This window comes from Neofelis nebulosa, chromosome 1, assembly GCF_028018385.1.
Source record: "Neofelis nebulosa isolate mNeoNeb1 chromosome 1, mNeoNeb1.pri, whole genome shotgun sequence".
NCBI lineage: Eukaryota > Metazoa > Chordata > Mammalia > Carnivora > Felidae > Neofelis > Neofelis nebulosa.
Window position 1 is genome coordinate 47,233,031 of NC_080782.1, and position 22,057 is coordinate 47,255,087.

The 22,057-nt window shown below is 41.3% G+C and overlaps 1 protein-coding gene and 1 pseudogene across 4 annotated transcripts; both read left to right on the forward strand.

Annotated features, from left to right (window-relative positions):
* The first annotated feature begins 2,899 nt into the window (after nt 1-2,899).
* Nucleotides 2,900-2,996, forward strand: LOC131489535 (U6 spliceosomal RNA; annotated as a pseudogene).
* Nucleotides 2,997-4,405: 1,409 nt separating this feature from the next.
* Nucleotides 4,406-21,420, forward strand: CNOT8 (CCR4-NOT transcription complex subunit 8). Of its 4 annotated transcripts, none has more exons than XM_058721155.1 (7): nt 4,406-4,714; nt 11,658-11,841; nt 13,215-13,408; nt 16,265-16,426; nt 17,027-17,171; nt 18,134-18,244; nt 19,912-21,420. In XM_058721155.1, the coding sequence occupies exons 2-7, from the start codon at nt 11,725-11,727 to the stop codon at nt 20,059-20,061; spliced, it is 879 nt and encodes a 292-aa protein (XP_058577138.1). In that variant the 5' UTR covers nt 4,406-4,714; nt 11,658-11,724; the 3' UTR covers nt 20,062-21,420. The 4 variants fall into 4 exon arrangements, with proteins under 4 accessions (XP_058577138.1, XP_058577127.1, XP_058577147.1 ...); XM_058721144.1 differs by lacking the exon at nt 4,406-4,714 and adding an exon at nt 4,802-5,591; XM_058721164.1 differs by lacking the exons at nt 4,406-4,714; nt 11,658-11,841 and adding an exon at nt 13,515-13,596 and having other exon boundaries at nt 13,220-13,408.
* Nucleotides 21,421-22,057: the final 637 nt, after the last annotated feature.

A 22,057-nucleotide genomic window follows, 5' to 3' on the forward strand; every position in this document is an offset into this window, starting at 1 on the left:
TTCTGTGACCAGTGTTTTGCATATCCACCCAGAGCTTGTCTGTGTAAATATAAACATGTAAGTCTCCCCCTCTTCTTTAGAAACAGCACACTGTACATGCTTATTCTGCTCCTTGCTTTTTTCACTTAGCACGCAAACTTGGAGATTGTTATAGTTCCTTTAAGAACTACCACATTCTTTTTAATAGCTTCATGCTGTCCCATTACCCACATGTGTCATTATTTGGCCAAAGAAGGACTATATCTTAGTCATCTTTCCCTGCCTAATTCCTGGCACCATGTAAGGGCTCAGGAAACACGCAATTCTTGCTCACAAATTAATTAATTTTGTATAACTTATCCATGTTTTTCCTCCTCTCTCCTTTCAGAGGTAGCAGTATTTTTTTTTAATACTCCAGATATTTCTATAACGTATAGATTTCCCTGCAGACCGAGTCTGCCTTCTGCACTGATCAAACCTTGCTACCTGATCCAATGCCCACCTTAATCTAGCTCCTTTCATATAACAGTACTCCCCACTACTTCCTACTTTTTTTTTTTAAGTTTATTGGAGGGAGAGAGAGAGTGAGCGCACAAGTGTGTGCATGTGTGTGTGCAAGTGGGGGAGGGGCAGGAAGCAGAGAGTGCTGAAGGGAGAGGATCCCAAGCAGGCTCCACACTTGAGTTCAGAGCCTGACGGGGAGCTCGATCCCACCAACCACAAGATCATGACCTGAGCCAAAATCCAGAGTCGGATGTTTAACTGACTGAGCCACCGAGGTGCCCCTACTTCCCACTTTCTAATGCTCTGGGCATCACTGTTATGTGGACATATTGTTGATCACTTACTATGTGGAGAATTTGTTTTTCTCTATCTTCTGTTATCCCGACCCTTATATCATTGCTCATAGACTTTCCCATCCAGACTTTCCTTCCTGGTCCTGTCCACGATTCTACCTCTGGTTCTTTTCTTCCTGAACGTTTTTAGCTTATGTGGTCAGTGTTTCCTTAGAGTAGCAGGCAATTTTTTCTATAGTCATTTCAAGCAGGAGCTTTGTGTATCTCGGTGGTATAATTCTGGTGCATAGTAGGTCCTCAGTAAGGCTTGCATAAATGAGAATCTCTCTTTGGTCCTCCTGGGTTTTCTCTTCATCCTGTCTTTGAGGAATTGCTCAGCTTTCTTGTCACCCCAAGGTTGTGTAAGACGCCCCTCTCCTGGCTGCTCTCCTTTAAAGGAAGTGCTCTTGAGAAGAGGTCCTGAGATCCTGGAAGAGGGTGGGTCTGGGTTCAAACTGAACGCTGCCACCCACCAACTTTGTATTTCAAATCCAAAAACAGTTGACTCTTAAATAACACAGGTTTGAATTGTGTGGGTCTGCTTATATGTGGATTTTTTTCCATATGGTACAGTAATGTGAATATATTTTCTCTTATGATTTTGTTAATAACATTTTCTTTTCTCTAGCTTACTTCATTGTAAGAATACAATATATACGGGTGTCTGGGTGGCTCAGTTGGTTAAATGTCCAACTGTTGATTTTGGCTCAGGTCATGATCTCACAGTTCATGAGTTCTAGCCCTGCGTGGGGCTCCTTGCTGACAGCAAGGACAGTGTGGACAGTGTGGAGACTGCTTGGGATTCTCTCTCTCCCTCTGTCTACCCCTCCCTGCTTGAGAACTGTCTTTCTCTCAACAAAAAAAGAATACAGTATACAATACATATAATATACAAGACATGTTAATTGGTTGTTTATGTTATCAGTAAGGCTTCTGGCTAACAGTGGGCTATTAATAGTTAAGTTTGGGGTGTCAAAAGTTATATAAAGATTTTCAACTGTGCAGGGCATTGGAGCCCTTAACCGCTGCATTGTTCAAGGGTCAACTTATATTTCAAACATTTTATCTTCCTACACATAATATACTTTAAGAAATGCATCTCAGGCACCTGGGTGGCTTAGTTGGTTAAGTGGCTGACTCTTGAGCTCAGCTCAGGTCTTGATCTCAGGGTTGTGATTTCAAGCCCTGTGTTGGGCTCTGTGCTGGGCACAGAGTCTACTTAAAAAAAAATGCATCTTGGCTTTGGGAATAGATTCCATGATTCATCACTTACATACAACACCCAGTGCTCATCCCAACAAGCACCCTCCTCAATGCCCACCACCCATTTTCCTTTCTCACCTGACCCCCATCTCCTTCCACCCTCAGTTTGTTCTCTATTTAAAAGTCTCTTATGGTTTGCCTCCCTCTCTGTTTGTAACTATTTTTAATTTCCCTTCCCCCATTGTCTTCTGTTAAGTTTCTCCGCTTTCACATATGAGTGAAAACATATGATATCTGTCTTTCTCTTACTGACTTATTTCACTTAGTATAATACCCTCCAGTTCTGTCCACATTGTTGCAAATGGCAAGATTTCGTTCTTCTTCATTGCCGAGTAGTACTCCATTGTATATATATAAACCACATCTTTATCCATTCATCAGTTGATGGACATTTGGGATCTTTCCATAATTTGGCTATTGTTGAAAGTACTGCTATAAACATTGGGGTTCAAGTGCCCCTATGCATCAGCACTCCTGTATCCCTTGGGTGAATTCCCAGCAGTGCTATAGCTGGGTCATAGGGTAATTCTATTTTTAATTTTTTGAGGAACCTCCACACTGTTTTCCAGAGTGGCTCTACCAGTTTGCATTCCCAACAGCAATGCAAGAGGGTTCCCGTTCTCGACAACATCTGTTGTTTCTGAGTCATTAAATTTAGCCACTCTGGTGTGAGGTGGTATCTCAATGTAGTTTTGATTTGTATTTCCCTGATAAGAAATGCATGCATTGAGAATAACAGGCTTGGCTGGCCAAGGATTTCCCCCGTCTGCTTTTTAAGCAGAACCATTTTAAGTGTTTCAATTTATTTAACCAATACTCTCGTGCTCATGTTGGCAACACATATACTAAAATTGGAATGATACAGGGAAGATTAGCATGGCCCCCGCGCAAGAAATTCGTGAAGCATTCCATATTTTTTTGTATGGAACCAGAAAAGACCCCGAGTAGCCAAAGCAATCTTGAAAAAGAAAACCAAAGCAGGAGGCATCACAATCCCAGATTTCAAGCTATACTACAAAACTGTAATCATCAAGACAGTATGGTACTGGCATAAGAACAGACACTCAGATCAATGGAACAGAATACAGAACCCAGAAATGGACCCACAAACGTATGGCCAAGTAATCTTTGACAAAGCAGGAAAAAATATGCAATGGAATATTTAACCTATACTCTCCTAGCTGAGATTTGTTCAAGCCTTACTTACTTTCTATAGTTTGTGGTCCAAAAACAAAAGTTTTTTTTTATTCACATAGGAAATTATATTATTGGATATATTCTTCTCCAACTACCCTCTCATTCATTTGGGGCCTCCCTCCCATTGAGAATCAGTGATTTACACAATTGTTCTAATTTTGCAATCCATAAATACAGCATAGGCTCCACTGTTTACAACAGATACCCAATGCCTCCTGAACTACAAGACATCTGTGTTTTTCATTTCTCTTCAATAACCTGAGAAATGAACACCCAGTTCTGGGTGAGGGTGGGGGTTCTGGAGATGGAGACAGTGTGTTTCCTGTTTGATTGCTTCAGTGTACACACCAGGCCCAGTGCTGCAGGAAAAAAAAAAAACAAACCAAAAGTCTAAGAAAGGATTGCGGAGACTGCTCTTCATGTGACTAGCTCCTGATAGGGCTGTCCTCTCCTGAATGTAGTTGCAAGTGGGTGAAAGGACATTAGAAACCCACAAGATGGGTGGGGTGTGGAGTGTTTTGCCTGCCTTCTCCATGTCAGTATTGCTCAATGGAATGATTGTTAAGCCTGCACCAGAGCTAAGAAACACTGAATATCACAGGGATAACAGACACGCCAGAAACAATAGTTTATTCAATAGACTTACATGTCTTCCTCAGTGTGAGGTGTTTTTCTTCTATTAATACGGCAATAACCTTATGAAATAGTTACAGCCCTGTGTTACAGATGAGACAGACCCTCATTTGGAGGGGAGATGAGGAGTGGGGTTCAGAAAGCGCACTTGATGCTCTGATCTGGGGACTTGGGGTGGGAGTTCACCTCCCTGGAGAATAGCTTTTGGGTACTCGGTTTGAAATTGCCGCTGAAGGCTTGCTCTGCCTCCCAGCCTCGGAAATGGAAGCAGGATTCTGGAGAATCCCCGTTGGAGGAAATGTTTAAAAGCAGCAAGGCCCCGTGGCTTGGGAGTAAATTTGCTATCCACTTGCCAACAGCCTTCTTCAAGGGAAGGCTCCTAGGGTTGTGGCTACAGCCTTGCTGTGGGCCGTCCGCACTAGCCAGTCTCAGGGACTGGGTGGAGCTCTTGCGGGAGAGGCTAGAAGGGCGGCTCGGAATTGACAGCTGTGTGCAGGAAGCCGGTGCTTTGTCTTCTTCCCCAGGGCCGGAGAACGAGGCAGCGCTGCAGCCGAGCCTGCTCAAATGATGTCAAGGACAGGAGTTGGTAGACAGCCCCCTCTCTCCAGAAAGGATCAGGGCGCGGGTGGAGGCTTTGGAGGCTCCTAGGCCAGGCCCGGGCCCAGTGTTCTCTCAAGGAAAACGTGCAGAGCCTGCCTACTGACCGCCGCCTCCAAGCTCCTCGGACCGCCGGGCGCCGCGGTTCTCCCACGGGAGGCCGCATCTCCTTTGTAATTCGAGCAGGCCCTGGCGGGCCGGTTGCTGTGGTAACGCTGCTTTTCCCGACTCTGTAAGGCGGGGAGGAAGGAGGCGGGCCTTGCCGGACGTCACGGAGACTGGGTTTGGGGGTGCTGCCCACTCCCGACTAATTGTTTGCCAGAAAGGAAGCCTAGAGATAGATGTTTCGTTAACTGAGGGGTCCAAGGGGCTGCATTAGTACGGACGGAAGGGATCAGGATCCACCCCCATCAACCTCCCCCAAAGTCCGCTCTTGCCAAAGATTTTAACGGTCTATCAAAGCAGGCCGGAGGGGGAGTTGCAATTCGGAGATTTGGTCGGATGGTCCACGCCCCTTCCTCGGGTTTGATGTTTAGGCCACGCCCACCCCGAGCCGGGGCCAGTTCTAGACCACGCCTCTCCCCTGGGCGCGCGGAAGAACCAAAAAGGAGTAGTATTGCGAAATTGAATTGAGCCAGAGCAACTAACGCGCCAAGACCCGGGACGGGTCGTGTTCCGCAGGCGTTCGCCGAGGCCGCCCCGCCCCACATTTTCGGGGAGCCCTCATGGTTTTGCGCCTGCGCACTGCCCCCGCGAGCTCACGGGTTGGACGAACACGCAGAGTCGCCGCGGCGCGCAGAAGGGGAGGAGCAGGCATGAGCAGGCGCGCGCGCGCCCGTCTGGAGGACGCTAAGGGAGCAGGCGAGACGGGAGGATCCAGTGGGTAGAGTGGTTCGCCCAGGTTTCTTTGGGCAGTGCGTAAGGCCGCTCTGGGCACGAGGGCGCCCATCTCACTGGCTCGCTCGGTTCCCGGAGCTGATCCGGGGCAGTAGGAGAGCGCCGGGTCAGGGGCCGTCGCCGCCGCCGCTCCCGGGGGACTCTGCCCGCCAACCCGCAAGCCCGCGCTTCGCGGGCCCAGCCGTCAGGGTAAGCGGGCTCGCGCTCACCAGAGAGACGAGCGAGATGGGAGAGTGTGGGAGGCCATCGGGGACCTGTAGGAGGAAGGGGCTTTGGGGCGTGCGTGAGGGGCAGGGGGTGTGAAAAGAGAAAGAAGGCCATCGAATAGTGGTAGTATTAACAGCCACTACCACACAATAATAATATTCTAGTGGTTTGTGCCAGGACTTTATCAAGCACCTTATTTACTTTCTGTTAACATCTACTGCAGTCTTCCGAGGTGTATGTTATTAAACCCATTTTACAAGATAGGAAAACTGAGGCACCAGAGAGGTTAAGTAGCTTATGCAAAGCCACACAGCTGGTCGGTCTGGGTTCGAACGCAGGTCGTTCTGGCCCGAAGGCGTGTAATTAAAAAAGAAAAAAAAAAAAAAAAGAGGGAGGGTAGAAGGAGGAGGGGCGGGATGAGTGTTGTTTGGGGAGGGAGGGTGATCCAGAACAGGAAGAGAACGGTGATGGGAGACTGTAAGGGAGAGGACCTGAGTCTGGAACCTTGCGGGCCTCCGCCTTCTTGGTTCTTTTGGCCCCACAACTTTTCTTTGCTATTCTGTTTATGAGCCATAGCTATTGCTCTGGAGGCCTGGACCACATGGTTGGTTTTAAGAACTGGTTGAACTGCGGTTAAGTCCAGGGTAGTTGTCTTCGGACACTGTTTTGCGGGCGGAGGTGATGGAGGACGGCGGGCCGTGTATGGAGAGGACCCTCTTCCAAGCTGCTGCCATTTCTTCTAACTTGCTCCCACTTCCTTTTCCATCTTATCCATGTGCGGTAAAGCCTTTGTTCAGTTCTCTAGAATTGAGGAAGTGATGTTTATGGTCTCCTTGCACACTTAGGCTTAAACAAAACAAAACTGGAAAAACCAGACATTCTTTTCCTAAGCAAGTCTCTGGATTGCTTGCAGAGAAAGCTTGCCGGTGGCTTTATTTGTAGTTGCTCTTTAGAGCTTGCCTGGGTAAATAGCTTTGTTTTGGAGAAGTTTATCCTATAGGTCAGCAGGAGCGAGCTCGCAGATTTTACTGCAGATCAGCATAGGGCAAGGACCTCAGTAATTCCTGTATCTGACCTTTCCTTCTTGAACAGTCTAATGCTGGGAACCAACAGGTATCAGTGTTTGTATTTTGCTTTCATATAGAGTGGAGTAGCTCACGGGAGAGTCAAGTTTTAAAGTCACCCTGTGAGGGAAACTGCATGGGGATCAGAATTATCCTTAAAAATTCCTTAGAAGGTACAAGGTTGTACATCAGGGCCATTCCGTTTCTCAGTAAATCTAGCACAGTTTTTCCTTAAGCCTTTAAACTTGTTACTGTTTCTCTCGTTGCAACCCAGGTAAAGTAATTAGCCTAGCTTTAGGATCTGTGTTGCACAAATAAACATATTTGAATGGAATAGAGTCCTTCCACGTTGTGAGGTGTGCTATGCCCTGCTGGCACTGAGAGGCACTGAGAGAGGAGGAAGACTAACCAAGGAGAACAGTATGTTTGTGATTCCCGTCTTACACTTCTTCTGGAGCGTGTGCTTGCTGAGTGGAAAGTAGCAGGCAAAATTGCTGGTATCATTCAGTATTATTATTTCTCTTCTTTGGCTAGCATAACCAGTAATCTATGCTAAGCTAAATGTGCATAAGGTGATTCCTTTTCAGCTTTCGAGTGGCATTACGTTTTGGGGTTTGCAAGCTATTTCCCCACAATTTTCCTAGATAAGGGTTTGGTGTGAGAACTCATCTTAGGTATTTTTGCCAGTGGTCTGCACTTATGTTCCCCATTTATCAGCTATATATAGCAGTGGTTAGCTTTTTGAAAGCGGCTTAGCTTTTTAAAAAATTTTTCTTGGAAATGGAAGTCATGATAGTGCTTTTTAAAATTAATGTCTCTAAATTTCTGTTTTATCTGCAAAATGTAGTGAAGACACCACTGTACAAAGTTGTTGTGAGGTTTGTCCACTGTTAACTTTGAAGCAAAATCCCACATTTTGTATCACCTGTACTCTGTTTTGCATTATCTCTAAAAGATGAGGACTCTTTAAAAAAAAAACAAAAAACATGACAATATAACACCAAAAAAAAAAAAAGCAACCCCCCAAACAAAACCAAAACCAGCCATTATTCAGACTTTTGTCTTAAAAATGTCAGTTTAAAAAGATTTCTAATAGTTTGTTTAAAGCGGGACCTAATTAAGGTCTGTAGATTTTGATGGGCTGATATGTCTCTTGAGAGTCTTTTACTTTTTAAAAAAAAAATTTGTGTTTATTTATTTATTTAGTTAGTTAGTTAGAGGGAGAGCATGAGCAGAGGAGAGGCAGAGAGAGAGAGAGAATCTGAAACAGGCTCCACACTACTAGTGCAGAACCCCATGTGGGGCTTGAACTCTCGAACCGTGAGATCATGACCTGAGCCCAAACCCGATTTGGGCGCTTAACCGACCGAGCCACCCAGACGCCCAGTAGAGTCTTTTACTTTTAGTACTTGCAATTTGTTGAAAAATCTGGGTTATTCTGTAGATTCCCACAGTAGTTTCTGGATTTTGCTGATTGCCTTTCTGTGGTGTCATTTAACATGTTCCTCTGTCCTCTTTATTTCCTGTAAATTGGTCTAGAGGTTTGGTCAGATTCAAGTTAGATTTATTTTTTTTTGGCAAGACTTATTCATAGTGGTGATGTATTCTGTCAGGAGGCAATGGTATGTGGTTGTCTCTTTTTATAGTAATTATAGCCATTGTGATATTTTAACAACTTTATTGATGTATAATTCATACTATAAAACTTACCCATTTTAATGTAGAGTTCAGTGATTTTTACTAAATATATGGAGCTGTGCAGTCATCAGATAGTTGAGTTTGGTAACATTTCTATCACCTCAGTAGCATACCTCATGCCATTTACAATTAATCCCCATTCCCATCCCACTGCTGTAGTCTACTTTCTGCCTTTATAGATTTGCCTTTTCTGGGTATTCCATATAGATGCCATTTTGATATTGCCCAGATCTGTGAATTCTTTGGGAGTTACAGAACAGTGATATTCTCTCAGTCCGTATTTCTTAGCTTTATAATTTCTATTAAAAGAAACTTGGGGCGCCTGGGTGGCGCAGTCGGTTAAGCGTCCGACTTCAGCCAGGTCACGATCTCGCGGTCCGTGAGTTTGAGCCCCGCGTCGGGCTCTGGGCTGATGGCTCAGAGCCTGGAGCCTGCTTCCGATTCTGTGTCTCCCTCTCTCTCTGCCCCTCCCCCGTTCATGCTCTGTCTCTCTCTGTCCCAAAAATAAAATTAAAAAAAAAAAAAAAAATGTTAAAAGAAACTTTCCCTCACCTCTTAAGTTACTTAGTACAATTTACATAGGAAAGACAAGACACATACTTTAAAAAATAGATTAATTTACTAGCATTCTCTAGTGGTGACCAGTGAGGTTTATTTTCTTAGGTTTAAATCCATGAGTTCATAGTGAATTGTCGGAGAAGTCTGAATACATTGTACTGACTGTTCATAATGGTGTTTATATTATCTTTTCTTTGACCAGAGGGAGCCTCTTCAGATTATTTCCTGAGGTTTTTTTTTGACACACCCTTAAGAGCTTCTTAGCTGGGGAGCCTGGTTCTAAGGGTTTAGTGTAAATACTTAATTGTCTTCTTTTTAAGTCTGCTCTTTTCTGCTTGGAGGCCAAAGGCATATTTTTGCTTGGGTCCTTTTTGCTGCTTCACTCTTTAGGAAACGTATTCATAGTCATACCCACTTCCCCTGCAGTAGTTTATGGTTGTGTTTGAAACGATACCAGTCTACGGCCATACCACCCTGAATGTGCCCAATCTCTGAAATGACACCAGAAAGGAAGTGCATTGTTTCAGTTAGGAAAATAAGGAAGTGAAGTGGTACTGATTTAACATTAATGGGCATAAAAATGGCTTTGTGCCATCTTGCAGGAGAAAACCTTAAACACAATGTAGAATTGAATCAGAGTCCTTGCATTCTCTTAATTATGGTCATATAGTGGAATTTACTCCACACTCAGTTTGGACTTCACCCCTTTTTGGATGTTCTTTATATGTTCATCTGCAAGTCTTTAATTCATACCATTGTGTACAGAACGGAAATGAGAAGAAATGGATTCTGCCTTTAACAAGTGTCCACCCATATTTGTTAGGAATATACCACAGTCTACTTAAGTTTTAGAGTAATTACAGTAAGTCTGTTATAATTTCAGAGAAACATCTGTTGAAGTGTAGGATACCTTGAATAAATGGAATCTTTCAGGGTTGCTGACAGACCAACAGGTTTCCCAGAACTTTCTCGGAGAAATGATGACGTTTGAGAATGACAATTTTGTTTTGATCCAGATTCTTATGGTTGCATCTACCTGTCAGGAAAGTAGGAAGGAAAGATTTCATTTTACTGTGTCTAGGAATTTTCCTCTGAATACGTATATATACTGGAGTCCACTCTTACATTGTGTTGAGTATTCCCTGTGGTGGGGTTGCCTTTTTAATTTTTTAAAGTTTATTTATTTATTTTGAGAAAGAGCATGAGCAGGGGAGGGAGGGAGAGAGAGAGAATCCCAAGCAGGCTCTGCGGGGTCAGCACAGAGCCCTATGTGGGGCTCAATCTCATGAACTGTGAGATCATGACTTGAGCTGAAAACCAGGAGTCACTTAACTGACTGAGCTGCCAGGTGCTTTGGGGGTTGCCTTTTTAAAGAAAGGCCATTATGATAAGCTCCTTTTGGTCTTTTTATGATCAAGCATCTCATTGCTACAATAATAGCATTACTCTGAAGCTGAACTATACTGAGTTTCATTTTGCAGACTACTGTTTCCCCCCTAGTTTCCTTCCAGAATATACATTGTAAATCATTATCTTTTCCTGTTGAATTATTTATACTTGCCATCTTCTCGAGGCACCTGGGTGGCTCATTTGGTTAAGTGTCAGACTTTAGCTCAGGTCATGATCTCACATTTTGTGAGTTTGAGTCCCCCATCGGGCTCTGTGCTAACAGCTCAGAGCCTGGAAGCCTGCTTCAGATTCTGTGTCTCCCCCTCTCTCTGCCCCCTTCCCCACCTGTGCTCTTGTCTCTTATCTGAAAAGTAAATAAATATTTAAAAAAATTATATACTTGCCATCTTCTCTACTCCTATTGTTGAATTGCTTAGTTTCTTTATATTATTATGTGTTTAAAAGTAGACTTTAATAACCCCAATTCTGATTTTCATTGTGGTGGTTAAAGATTCATTTAGTGGTGTTGGTTTTTACAATCTAAAATCCCTCACTTCATGATCTATTTGCACAAATGTAAAGAGGCACTGTGTTACGTTAGTTAATTGGCTCTAGTTATATGTGACTTTTTGATGGTGGAGAAAAGGAATTTCTCCTTTTTTAGGGGGTGGAGGGAGGAGTCACTAAGACTTAGATGTACATTCTTTCAGGCTTTCAGAGATCCAGGTACATGTAAACTAGCTAAAGAGATTCTTTTAAAAATGTTTCCATGATTTGGTCTCTGTGCAAGTGTTGTGAAAGTTACAGATAAGGGAGTATTTGTGGTCATTGGAGGCTATTTTAGTGTTTAGGTAGTCTGGAAAGGGCTCAAAAACTGGTTTAGGGTGGTGGTTTCACTTCTGTGCTAAAGGGCAGCTTGGGCAAAAGTTTCTTCAGGTTTGTTTCTGTCTGTCTCTCTCTCTCTCTCCCTCCCTCCCTCCCTCTCTCTCTTTCTTTTATTTTATTTTTAAGTAATTGCTAGACCCAACATGCATCTCAACTGTACAACCCTGAGATCAAGAGTCACATGCTCTACTGACTGAACCAGCTAGGCACCCCAGTTTCTTCAGATTTCTTAAGTAATTTTAGTTTCTTCAGGTTAAAGACGTGTGTGTGTGTGTGTGCGTGTCTTGACCAAGATAGGTTTCCCCATCATAATAAATGGGGAATAAATACAAATATAACTGTCTTAATGTTTTAGCTTATTAAACTGATGAAGTGATTTTTTGATACCTTTGTTTTGTTGGCATCTTGCCAGTGTGTACATTTATGTGATTTCAAAATATGTTTTTGAATCTAGATCAGATCAACCATTGGCTTGCCCTCTAATAAAGTCAGCTGAAAGTGACTGCTCAAGTTTCTTCAAGATGCCTGCAGCACTTGTGGAGAACAGCCAGGTTATCTGTGAAGTCTGGGCCAGCAATCTAGAAGAAGAGATGAGGAAGATCCGAGAAATTGTGCTCAGCTATAGTTATATTGCCATGGTAAAGAGCTCCACTCTTTTTAACTCACCTTCTGCTGTGGACTTAGGGAATACTCAGTGTGAGATTTTGAAGGAAAGACTTCCACCAAAGCCATGGTAAATTAAACTTGGTGGAAGGTTGTGAAGCTTTTATGAAACCCCAAGGTAGCCAGTGGGTCTGAGAAGGATGTAACCTCTAGTATCTTAGACTTTTTGTAATGTTACTCTGTATTGACAAATGTTTAAGGCAAAAGTTATGTTAGCCAGTAGGACACATCTATACCACAGACGCGGTGAATTTGACAGTGTTTTTTTAAAAATTAGTTATCAGCATTTAAATACAGAGAGACCTCTCTTAAAGCCCAGATTTCTGGTATCTCTGGAAAACACTGGGAAGATCTGGCATGGGATTCGCATTCTTGCCTGGCGGTGAGTGGCTGGAGAGGCAGATGTGTGTCACGGTGATACCAACGGCCTCTTCTAGAGGAGGATGTACCTTCTGTGCTCCAGTCCCCATTACTCATAAGCATTACGTCTTTAGCCTTGTATTTAAAATTCTCTGTGGTCTTGTTCCAGGCTTTTTACTCAAGGTAAGTATAGCAGTTGTTTTTTTTAAATAACTGTTTCACTTCCCCATATTTGTATTTTTGTTCATAATCTAGACTTTGTTCTTAATCTAGACTTTTTTACGAACCTAGCATGTCCTTAATTGATCTATAGTCAGCCACTCTTACATCCTGCCTAGGATCTCCTCTAAGTTGCTGCACAAAGCTTCATGATTCTAGTGCTCCTTCTGTAGATATCAATGAAATCAATATTTAGTTTTTAAAAATATTTATTTATTTTTGAGAGAAAGAGAGCGAGTGGGGGAAGCGCAGAGAGGGGCACAGAGGATCCTAAGTGGAGTCAGTGCTGACAGCAGAGAGCCCGACGTGAGGCTCGAACTCATGAACTGTGAGATCATGACCTGAGCCAAAGTTGGATGCTGAGTTGACTGAGCCACCCAGGTGCCCCAAAATCATATATTTCTTTAAATCATTTTTTTAATGTTTATTTATTTTTGAGATAGAGACAGAGCAGGAGTGAGGGAGGGGCAGAGAGAGAGGAAGGCATACGATTCAAAGCAGGCTCCAGGCTCTGAGCTGTCAGCACAGAGCCCAATGCAGGGTTTGAACCCACAAAACTGCGGGATCACGACCTGAGCTGAAGTCAGATGCTCAATCGACTAAGCTACCCGGGCGCCCCCCAAAATCAATTATTTTAAGATAGGTTTTTGTGCCCAAGCTTGGGCTTGTCATATAACTTTTATAAATTGAGAAAAAATTTTTATGAATGATAAATTCAGCATCCACTGTTTTGTGAAACCTAATGATGACAGACCTTTTCCTTTTCTAGGACACAGAATTTCCAGGTGTTGTGGTGCGACCAATTGGTGAATTTCGTAGTTCCATAGATTACCAGTATCAGCTTTTACGGTGCAATGTTGACCTCCTAAAAATTATCCAGCTGGGCCTTACATTCACAAATGAAAAGGGAGAATATCCTTCTGGAATCAACACTTGGCAGTTCAACTTCAAATTTAATCTTACGTAAGTGAGACACTTCTCAGTGTTATTCTTAGATCTGCTACATTTGTGCAGACTGTGATCTCTAACTGATTTTATTAATTTAAAGTTTTCTTTCTGTTGAAACCAGGTAAGGATTGGACACAGCAGCCAAACAGAGAATGGAATAAGGAATCTCAGAAAGTAAAGTCCCTCTTAAAGAACACTTACAGGTCAACAATAAAAAGACAACTCAATTAAAAATGGGCATCAGATCTGACTAGAAATTTCTCCAAAGAAGATATAGATATGGCTAATAAACCCATGAAAAGATGGTCACCACCACTAGTCATGAGGGAAATAAATGTAAATCAAAACCACAGTGAGCCACCCACTGGGTGGCTATAATGAGAAAGACACAAGAACAAATGTTGGCAAGGGTGTAGAGGAATTAGAATCCTCATACATTGGGAAAGTAAAATGGTGCAGCCTCTTTGGAAAATAGGCAGTTTCTCAAAAGGTTAAACAGAGAGTTACCATATGTCCCAGTAACTTCTTTTCTAGGCATATACCTCAGAGAAATGGAAACACATCCATACAAAAACTTGTATGTGGTGAATGTTCATTACAGCATTATTTGTAAAGGCCCTAAAGTGGAAACTATCCAGATGTCTGTGAACTGATGAATGGATACAATAAATGTGGTATATCCAGGCAGCGGATTATTGGACAGTAAAAGAAAGAAGTACTAATACATGTTGTATATTGATGTGCTTTGAAAACATTATGCTAAGGGAAAAAAGCCAGACACAAAAGACCATGTATTGTATGATTTTGTTTATATGAAATGTTCAAAATAGGCAAATCTGTAGAGTCAGAATAGGTTAGTGGTTGTCTAGAGTATAGGAGGGTTATGTTATGGGGTAGTGGGGAATGACTGCATACTAGGTATGGGTTTTCTTTTTGAGGTGATGAAATGGCCTGTGGTGGTGGTTGCACAACTCTGAAAATATTGAAAACTGTTGAATTGTATATTTAAATGAGTGAATTGTTTAGTTACGTGAATTATAGCTGTTTAAAGTGAAAAAGTAAAGTCAGTTCCCCAGTTAGGAGATCAGTGTTTGAATTGCATTTCTGCCATTTTTTAGCTGGGTGGTTTGGAGTTCATTTTATCTTCTGTAATTCAGTTTCCTTATCTGCAAAATAAGATTACTATGTTTCATAACAGAAGAAATAAGCTATAGAGTAGATGCTAATCAAGAGTAGGTGAAACTGAAGCCTGATAGTGGGCAAATTTTGATGTTTTAGAAACGTGGGTAAAAAAATACATAACATAAAATTTGCCATCGTAACCATTTTTAAGTTTGCAGTTGAGTAGTGTTAAGTAAGTTTGCATTGTTGTGAAACAGAACTCCAGAACTCTCTCGCAAATCTGACACTCTACCCACTAAACAACTCTCCTTTTTCTTTTTTTTTCTTCAGCTCTTGGTAACTACCGTACTACTTTCTGTTTCTGTCTATTTGACTATTTTAGATACCTCATATAAATGGAATCACACAGTATTTGTCTTTTTGTGACTGGCTTATTTCACTTAACATAATATCCTTAAGGTTCATCCATGTTGTGGCATGTCAGAATTTCCTTTGTTTTTAAGACTGAATAACATTCCATTGTATGTTTAGACCACATTTGTTTACCTGGTCATCCACTGATGGACATTCGATTGTTTCCACCTCTTGACTTTTTGAGTATTGCTGCTATGAACATGGATGTGCAGATAATCTTCATGACCCTGCTTTGAGTTCTTTTGGATACATACCCAGAAGTGGGATTGCTGGATCGTTTGGTAGTTCTGTTTTTAAGTTTTTGAGGATGATATAATTTTTTATGGGGAAAAATTAGGGGAGACTATCATTTTGCTGATTGTATGAGGTGGTTTTAGTGTATTTCTTACTGGACCACAGTTCTTGAATACTGCATTCTTTAACTGGGCACCAGGAGCATTTGGTAGCTCAGGAATAATTTTTTGATTGTTCATGTGCTTTGGAGATTTCTTTGAAGTCCAGGAATAATTTGGGGAGACGACCTGGATTTTTCCTTTAACTTCCTTTCCTTTTTCCGTTAATTCTTTTTTTTTTTTTTTTAGTCCATTGTCAAAGCCTGTTATTTATACCTTAATGGTAATTAATACACAAAGGAAAATAAAAAATTCCCTAGTTGTCTTTTAAGTTTATGTGAAAAACAAATGAAAGGAAAAAAAATAGTGAAATCTAGTGGAAAAGAAGTTAACGTAATGGAAGGATCGATCAGAAAATGATGTCTTTTCCCCCCTATTTTTGTGATAGGTGGTATTATAAATATTCCTGTGTTTAAATTGATGAATGTATCTTTGCAGTGGAGTATTATGCCAGAGTTGCAAAGGATGTGTATTTATCAGTATTGGTCTGGAAAGATGGTCTGTGCTATGTAGGTGTAGAGATGGAGGTTGTTGTGTACATGGAGAAAATAGTCTGAAGGCTATATAAAATGAATTGTTAACAGTTATTTCTGTGAGGTGGTATTATAAGAACATTTTTAAGAGTATTCTATTTTAAATGTTTTTGTATTGGTTGATTCTGTTTTTCTTTAAACAGTGAGAAATGTGGACCTTTTGTATTTAAGAAATTTATTTTGTGGGGGCAAATCTCACTTTTCCATCTGCCGCAGAGATAAGATTATCTACTTTGCATGCTTGTTGGAATATTGGAAAGAATGAATTGATCTGTTCTTAAATTATGAAAGCCTTTCAAGGATACCTGTTCTGTAATTATAAGATGTTAATTTTAAGGTGATGTTAACATTGCTGCCCACTACTTCTGTTAGATTATCCACCACTAAGAAGTGAATGCCTTCTTTTTTAGAGAGGACATGTACTCCCAGGATTCCATAGATCTCCTTGCTAACTCAGGACTACAATTTCAGAAGCACGAAGAGGAGGGGATTGACACATTGCACTTTGCAGAGCTGCTTATGACATCAGGGGTGGTTCTCTGTGACAACGTCAAATGGCTTTCATTTCATAGGTCAGTTTCAGAGCATCTATATTTCTCTTTCTTTGGCAGCAGGAGATTGCATTCTGATGTTATTTTTGCAGTACTGATTGCTATCTTCTTCCGGTAACTTATGAAGCAGTTATGAAATTGAAATGGTAACTGGCCCATGTTTCAGTTTTTCAAAAAGTACTTTGGAGCACATACTGGTTTGTTTCATACAGTATTGGGTTCTGTCATATGGCTATCAGTGGGTACATTCCAAGTGGAAAGATGGAGGAGGGGAGATCAAAGCACTTGATCATCTTTTTCTCTTAAATGAATGGCCTGGAATTTCCTAGGTATTTCAAAGACAGATTCCTCTTAAGAGATGTTAATTTACACTTTCAGTACTTTAGAATTTTTGATGGATAAAACCCACATTTTTAAACCCTTGGGTTCTCTTACATGTCTCTCATATTAGTGTGGTTTGTTAGTATTTAATAGAAAGTTGAGATTACAGTAGGATAAACTAGTTTGGAACACTGAAAGTTACTCACGGGGAGTATCATTAAGTTTTGAGAAATAAAGCAGTTGAATGCTGGGGCCTGGTAACTGCTGTTTTTTCACCCCTTGCCTCATTTTCTCTTGTAGTGGCTATGATTTTGGCTACATGGTAAAGTTACTTACGGATTCTCGTTTGCCAGAAGAGGAACATGAATTCTTTCATATTCTGAACCTTTTTTTCCCATCTATTTATGATGTGAAATACTTGATGAAGAGTTGCAAAAATCTTAAGGTACACAATATATATATTTTTTAATTTTTTTCTTAATGTTTCTTTCGAGAGAGAGACAGAGACAGAGCATGAGAGAGAGACTGAGAGCATGAGTGGGGGAGAGGCAGAGAGAGAGGGAGACACAAAATCTGAAGTAGGCTTCAGGCTCTGAGCTGTCAGCACGGAGCCCGATGTGGGGCTCGATCTCACGAACTGTGAGATCACTACCTGAGCCCAAGTCGAACACTTAACCGACTGAACCACCCAGGTGCCCCTACAGTATTTTCTTAATATTAGTAACAACAACAAAGACAAAAAAGCAGACTTGTCATTTGGCTTCATTGCTGTTTTTAGAAATTATTTGTCATTGTTCTGCATTCTTGAGCGCCAGCTAGGTGCCAACATGGTGCTAGAGAAGTACATATAGAGCTGATTGGCACAGGGATTTGTGTGGTGAATGTCTTTAATCTGGGTATGAAGGGAACCCTCTGCTTCTCTCATCTTGAGGGAGGAGTTCTTCACTTAGGGCCCACGAACCTAGTGAAACAGTTGGCACCGTGAGGTGTATGTGCAGTTTGTTAAGGATGGGGTCTGGAGTGCACCAGACTCTCAGATGGATTCGTAACTTGAGATAGTTCAAGAACTCAACACCCTAATAAGTTGTTGACATAAGAGATTTGCTGTCTAGAATTGGATTGGTATTTGACTATTTGCTCAGTTTTTATAGCAGTTAGGACTTTAAAATGGGGCAGAGGTCTAACACTATTAATAGTGTATAAAAGAAAGGAGTTGAAAGTGAAATATAACACAGTATGTTGTGTGGAGGGCTGAACAGGGGATATTGCTGGGGTAATAAGGCCTTAGCAAATGGCCTGCTCCCACTTGTCATTCCCAAAATAATTAAACACAAGAATGGACTTAGTTGACTCCAGTAGACGAGTGGCGGGTCTGAAATATTATCTTTATTTTCTTTACATCTGCAGGGAGGTCTTCAGGAAGTTGCCGATCAATTGGACTTGCAGAGAATTGGAAGGCAGCATCAGGCAGGCTCAGACTCGCTGCTGACGGGAATGGCATTCTTCAGGATGAAAGAGGTAAGGTGGTGGGTTATCTTTGTGGACCGAGATTTGTTGAAAATTTATAGTTCTTTTGGAAGTTGACCACTTTGAAAGCAGTTGTTTTGTTTGTTTGTCATTGTGTTCAGTATCTTAAATGTAGTTTGGGAGGCAAAGACACATTCTGAAATGGAGGCCACTCAGCATGCTCAAGTGTAGACATGTACTGGGCGTTCTTAGCAGTTCTCATTCTTGCAGTTATTTGCTTTTCTTCTAGTTTTTTCTTCTCTCATATAAACAAATTCACGTTTGTTCAAACATTCATTTTATGCTTAAATTCTGTTACTTATCAAATGTCTGGCAGCTAACATCCTACTCAGTGGGGAAAAGCTGAAAGGGTTTCCTCTAAGATCAGGAACAACACAAGCATGCCCCCTCTCACCACTTTTATTTAACATGGTATTGGAAGTCCTAGCCAGAATAATTAGGCAAGAAAAAGAAACACAAGGAATCTAAATCGGAATGGAGGAAGTAAAACTCACTATTTTCAGATGACATGATATTATACATACAAAACCCTAAAGAGTCTACCAAAAAAACTCTTAGAACTAATAAATGAATTCAGTAAAGTAAAATTTCGGGATATAAAATCAATATTCAGAAATCTCTTGTGTTTCTGTACATTAATAATGTACTATCAGAAAGAAATTATGAAACAATCCCATTTATAACTGTATCAAAAAGAATCAAATATATAGCAATAAATTTAACCAAGGAGGTAAAATACCTATACCCTGAAAACTGTAAGACATTGAGGAAGGAAACTGAAGAAGACACAAATAAATGGAAAAATATTCAGTATTCATGGATTGGAAGAATTAATATTGTTAAAATGTCCACACTATCCAAAGCAGTCTACAGATTCAGTGAAATCTCTATCAAAATTCCAATGGCATTTTTCACAGAAATAGAACAAATAATCTTAAAATTTGTGTGGAACCACAAAAGACCCCAAATAGTCAAAGCATTCTTGAGAAAGAAGAACAAAACTGGTGGCATCATGCCCCCCCCGCAAGCTTCCTTTGGCAATATCTGGAGACATTTTTGGTTGTCACAATGTGGAACAGCAGGGGAGACGTCCTCTACTGGCCAGGGACACTGCTAAACATTCTACAGTACCATAGTGCACTGGACAGCTCCCCTCCTTGCCCCTCAACAAGGAATTGTCCTGCCCAGGAGGGCCAAGGTTGAGATAACTCTGCTGAAGTGTGTGATATCCAGTATCTCACTTGTAACAGCCTACTGTTACATTATCCTGTTTTATAGATCGGGAACCGTGGCTTACGGACAGGTATAGAGTGTAGAGCCCAAGCTCTTGACCACTGCACTGCTTGTTAAAGAGAAGGGAGATGGAGGTGGCCGTACTAAATAGCAGCAGCAGCAGCAGTAGCAGCAGCACACGGATCCTGCCAGTAAAAGAACTCATGGAGAATAGAAGTCTGTTCAGAAAGGAGAGCCTATATATAAAAGGAGCGTGAAAAGACTGTGTATAGGAAATGTCTTGAGCCTTTCTTTGTGAAGTTACTTTCTAGTTGGGTAGATATTCAGGGCTTTAAGACAGTTGGGAGGTGCTGATATAGTAGTGTGGAGACTTGGCTGGACTCTGGGCGTGATTCTCACCGTGAGTTCTCTGTCCTATTCTGCAGTTGTTTTTTGAGGACAGTATTGATGATGCCAAGTACTGTGGGCGGCTCTATGGCCTAGGCACGGGAGTGGCCCAGAAGCAGAATGAGGATGTGGACTCTGCCCAGGAGAAGATGAGCATCTTGGCCATCATCAACAACATGCAGCAGTGATGGCGGCGAGGCTCAGGAGGGTGGGCCTGATCCCAGAGTGGTGCTTATGTGCTGACTGTTTGTGTGTACTTACCTTCCTCCCCAAGAGAAAACGCTTCTTTTGAGCAAACCATACCTACCATCTGCGTTGACAGAAAGACTTCTGTTGCATTGAAGACAAAAGACGTCTTTATTTTAGATCCAGAAGAGGGGTTTGCTCTGAATTTGTAAACAAGTCTTCCCTATTCCTCATCCCCAAGCCTCTCCAATTGCTTCCTGCCACCAGCATCCATGGCTCATTTGACAGCTTTTTAAATATCCGGGACAAGTCAGAGACGAACTAGTAAAATATATATAATTCTCATCTGTGTCATTATTTTTCTTTTAAATCTGTTGCTCATTTCTGAGGATGAAGACTTCTTGACGTGATTCTCAGCTGAGCTGAGGGCTTCCAGGGAAAGTGGAACGACGTGGCGTTCTTGTGAAGTGGGATATAGATGTCTTTTCCTTCCTTTCCTTTTTAAAAATCTTTTTTGACCCTTCTCAAGGACATTTGCTTTCTTTATGCTTTGTTAGTCTTTCGTTGTGTACTATTATGTGGAAATGAATTACTCCGTGCTGACATTTTGAAGACGAGATAATGAAAACTTTTATTAAAAACAAAATTCTTCTGAATCTGTCTACCCTTTATTCATGAGGAACTCCAGAACGGGTGTTAAGTTAACCACTTACGCGTCTTTAAGTCTCTGTTCCATTGTGCCACTGAGATTTGCTGTCACATGTTTATCATTTGAAATCATTTTAAATTTTAATAAAATATGCTGGATTTGTCCCTGAAGGAAATAAGATCAGAATTTTGGACCGTAAGTCTTACATTTTCAGTAATGTGATTTCAGATGGTCATGTGTATTCCCCCATGTCTCTTTGTTCTCCCTGCCTTTCCTTTCAGCAAACCTGAGAAGTTAGGGAGATGGATTATGTGAGTACCAGCAGTGTGTTTAAAAAGTTAGAGTGGTACATGTAAACAGGGCAGTAAGGAATTTGGTTAGAGTTTTCTTGGAATAATATCCCACAACGGGTGTAGGAAGCTCAGGACTATGATTTTTTTTTTTTTAAACTGGTCATTTAAAAAATGCATTGTTTTTTGAATGACTACAGTATGGCCAATTTAGAAAAACCAAAAACCCCTTTGAAATGGTGGAAATGAAAACTGGTAACTCACTGAAGTGGATGAATAGTCTTGCATTTTAAAAGCTTATGAAAAACTCAATTTCAGATGATTCAAAATGTCAAGTATTATAAGCTGGTATTTAAGATGCTTGTAAATATTATTTATGTTTTTAATTTTGTAAAATAAAGATTTCTTTTTAACCACTGGCATGAAGGTTTGGTCTTTTATAGCTATTAATTACTGGCTGTAGGAGATGGTCATTTGCAGTCAGTGCCTGGAAGCATCTTGATTGTCCCCAAACTCTTGTCTCAGTTTTCCACAAGTTGGTGTGCATATAAAATGTCTCATTTTGTAGGAGGTTTTTAATGACCAACTGTGTAAATGGAATTGTCTCTTCACTTCACAACCCCCCACTGATCGTCCAGCCTTAGTGGGAAAACTAGTTTTAATTCTAGTTCCTGGGACCACTTTACTCCATTTGGTGGATTAGCTTGTTAATTAGCAGACTATAGACAAAGCGAGCTTCTGGTATTGTAGAGTTGGCTCCACACTATTTACAACCCTTCCTATTGGCACAAAACAAGGGGTTGTAAGAAGTCTGGTATAAGAGCTAATCTAGGTTTTTGCCTGGGATGTTCACATATAGGAAGAGAGGTATTTATCACTGTGATTTGTGGTAAAGGCAGCACAGGTCAGGGTCAGTGGTTCTCTTTCAAGTTCTTTGGCATGCTGGTGACTGAGCCCTGCGTAGGTGTCCTAAATTTAGATTCAAATAGGGAATTTTATCTTTGCCACACTTCAGGACAGATGTACATGTCAGGAGAAGTATTGAGATGAAGGGTTGAG

Coding starts and splice junctions, on each gene's coding strand:
- CNOT8 (XM_058721155.1), top strand. CDS start 11,725: ATGCCTGCAGCACTTGTGGAGAACAGCCAGGTTATCTGTGAAGTCTGG. Junction 16,427..17,026: donor AAATGGCTTTCATTTCATAG/GTCAGTTTCAGA, acceptor TTTCTCTTGTAG/TGGCTATGATTTTGGCTACA. Junction 17,172..18,133: donor AGAGTTGCAAAAATCTTAAG/GTACACAATATA, acceptor TTACATCTGCAG/GGAGGTCTTCAGGAAGTTGC.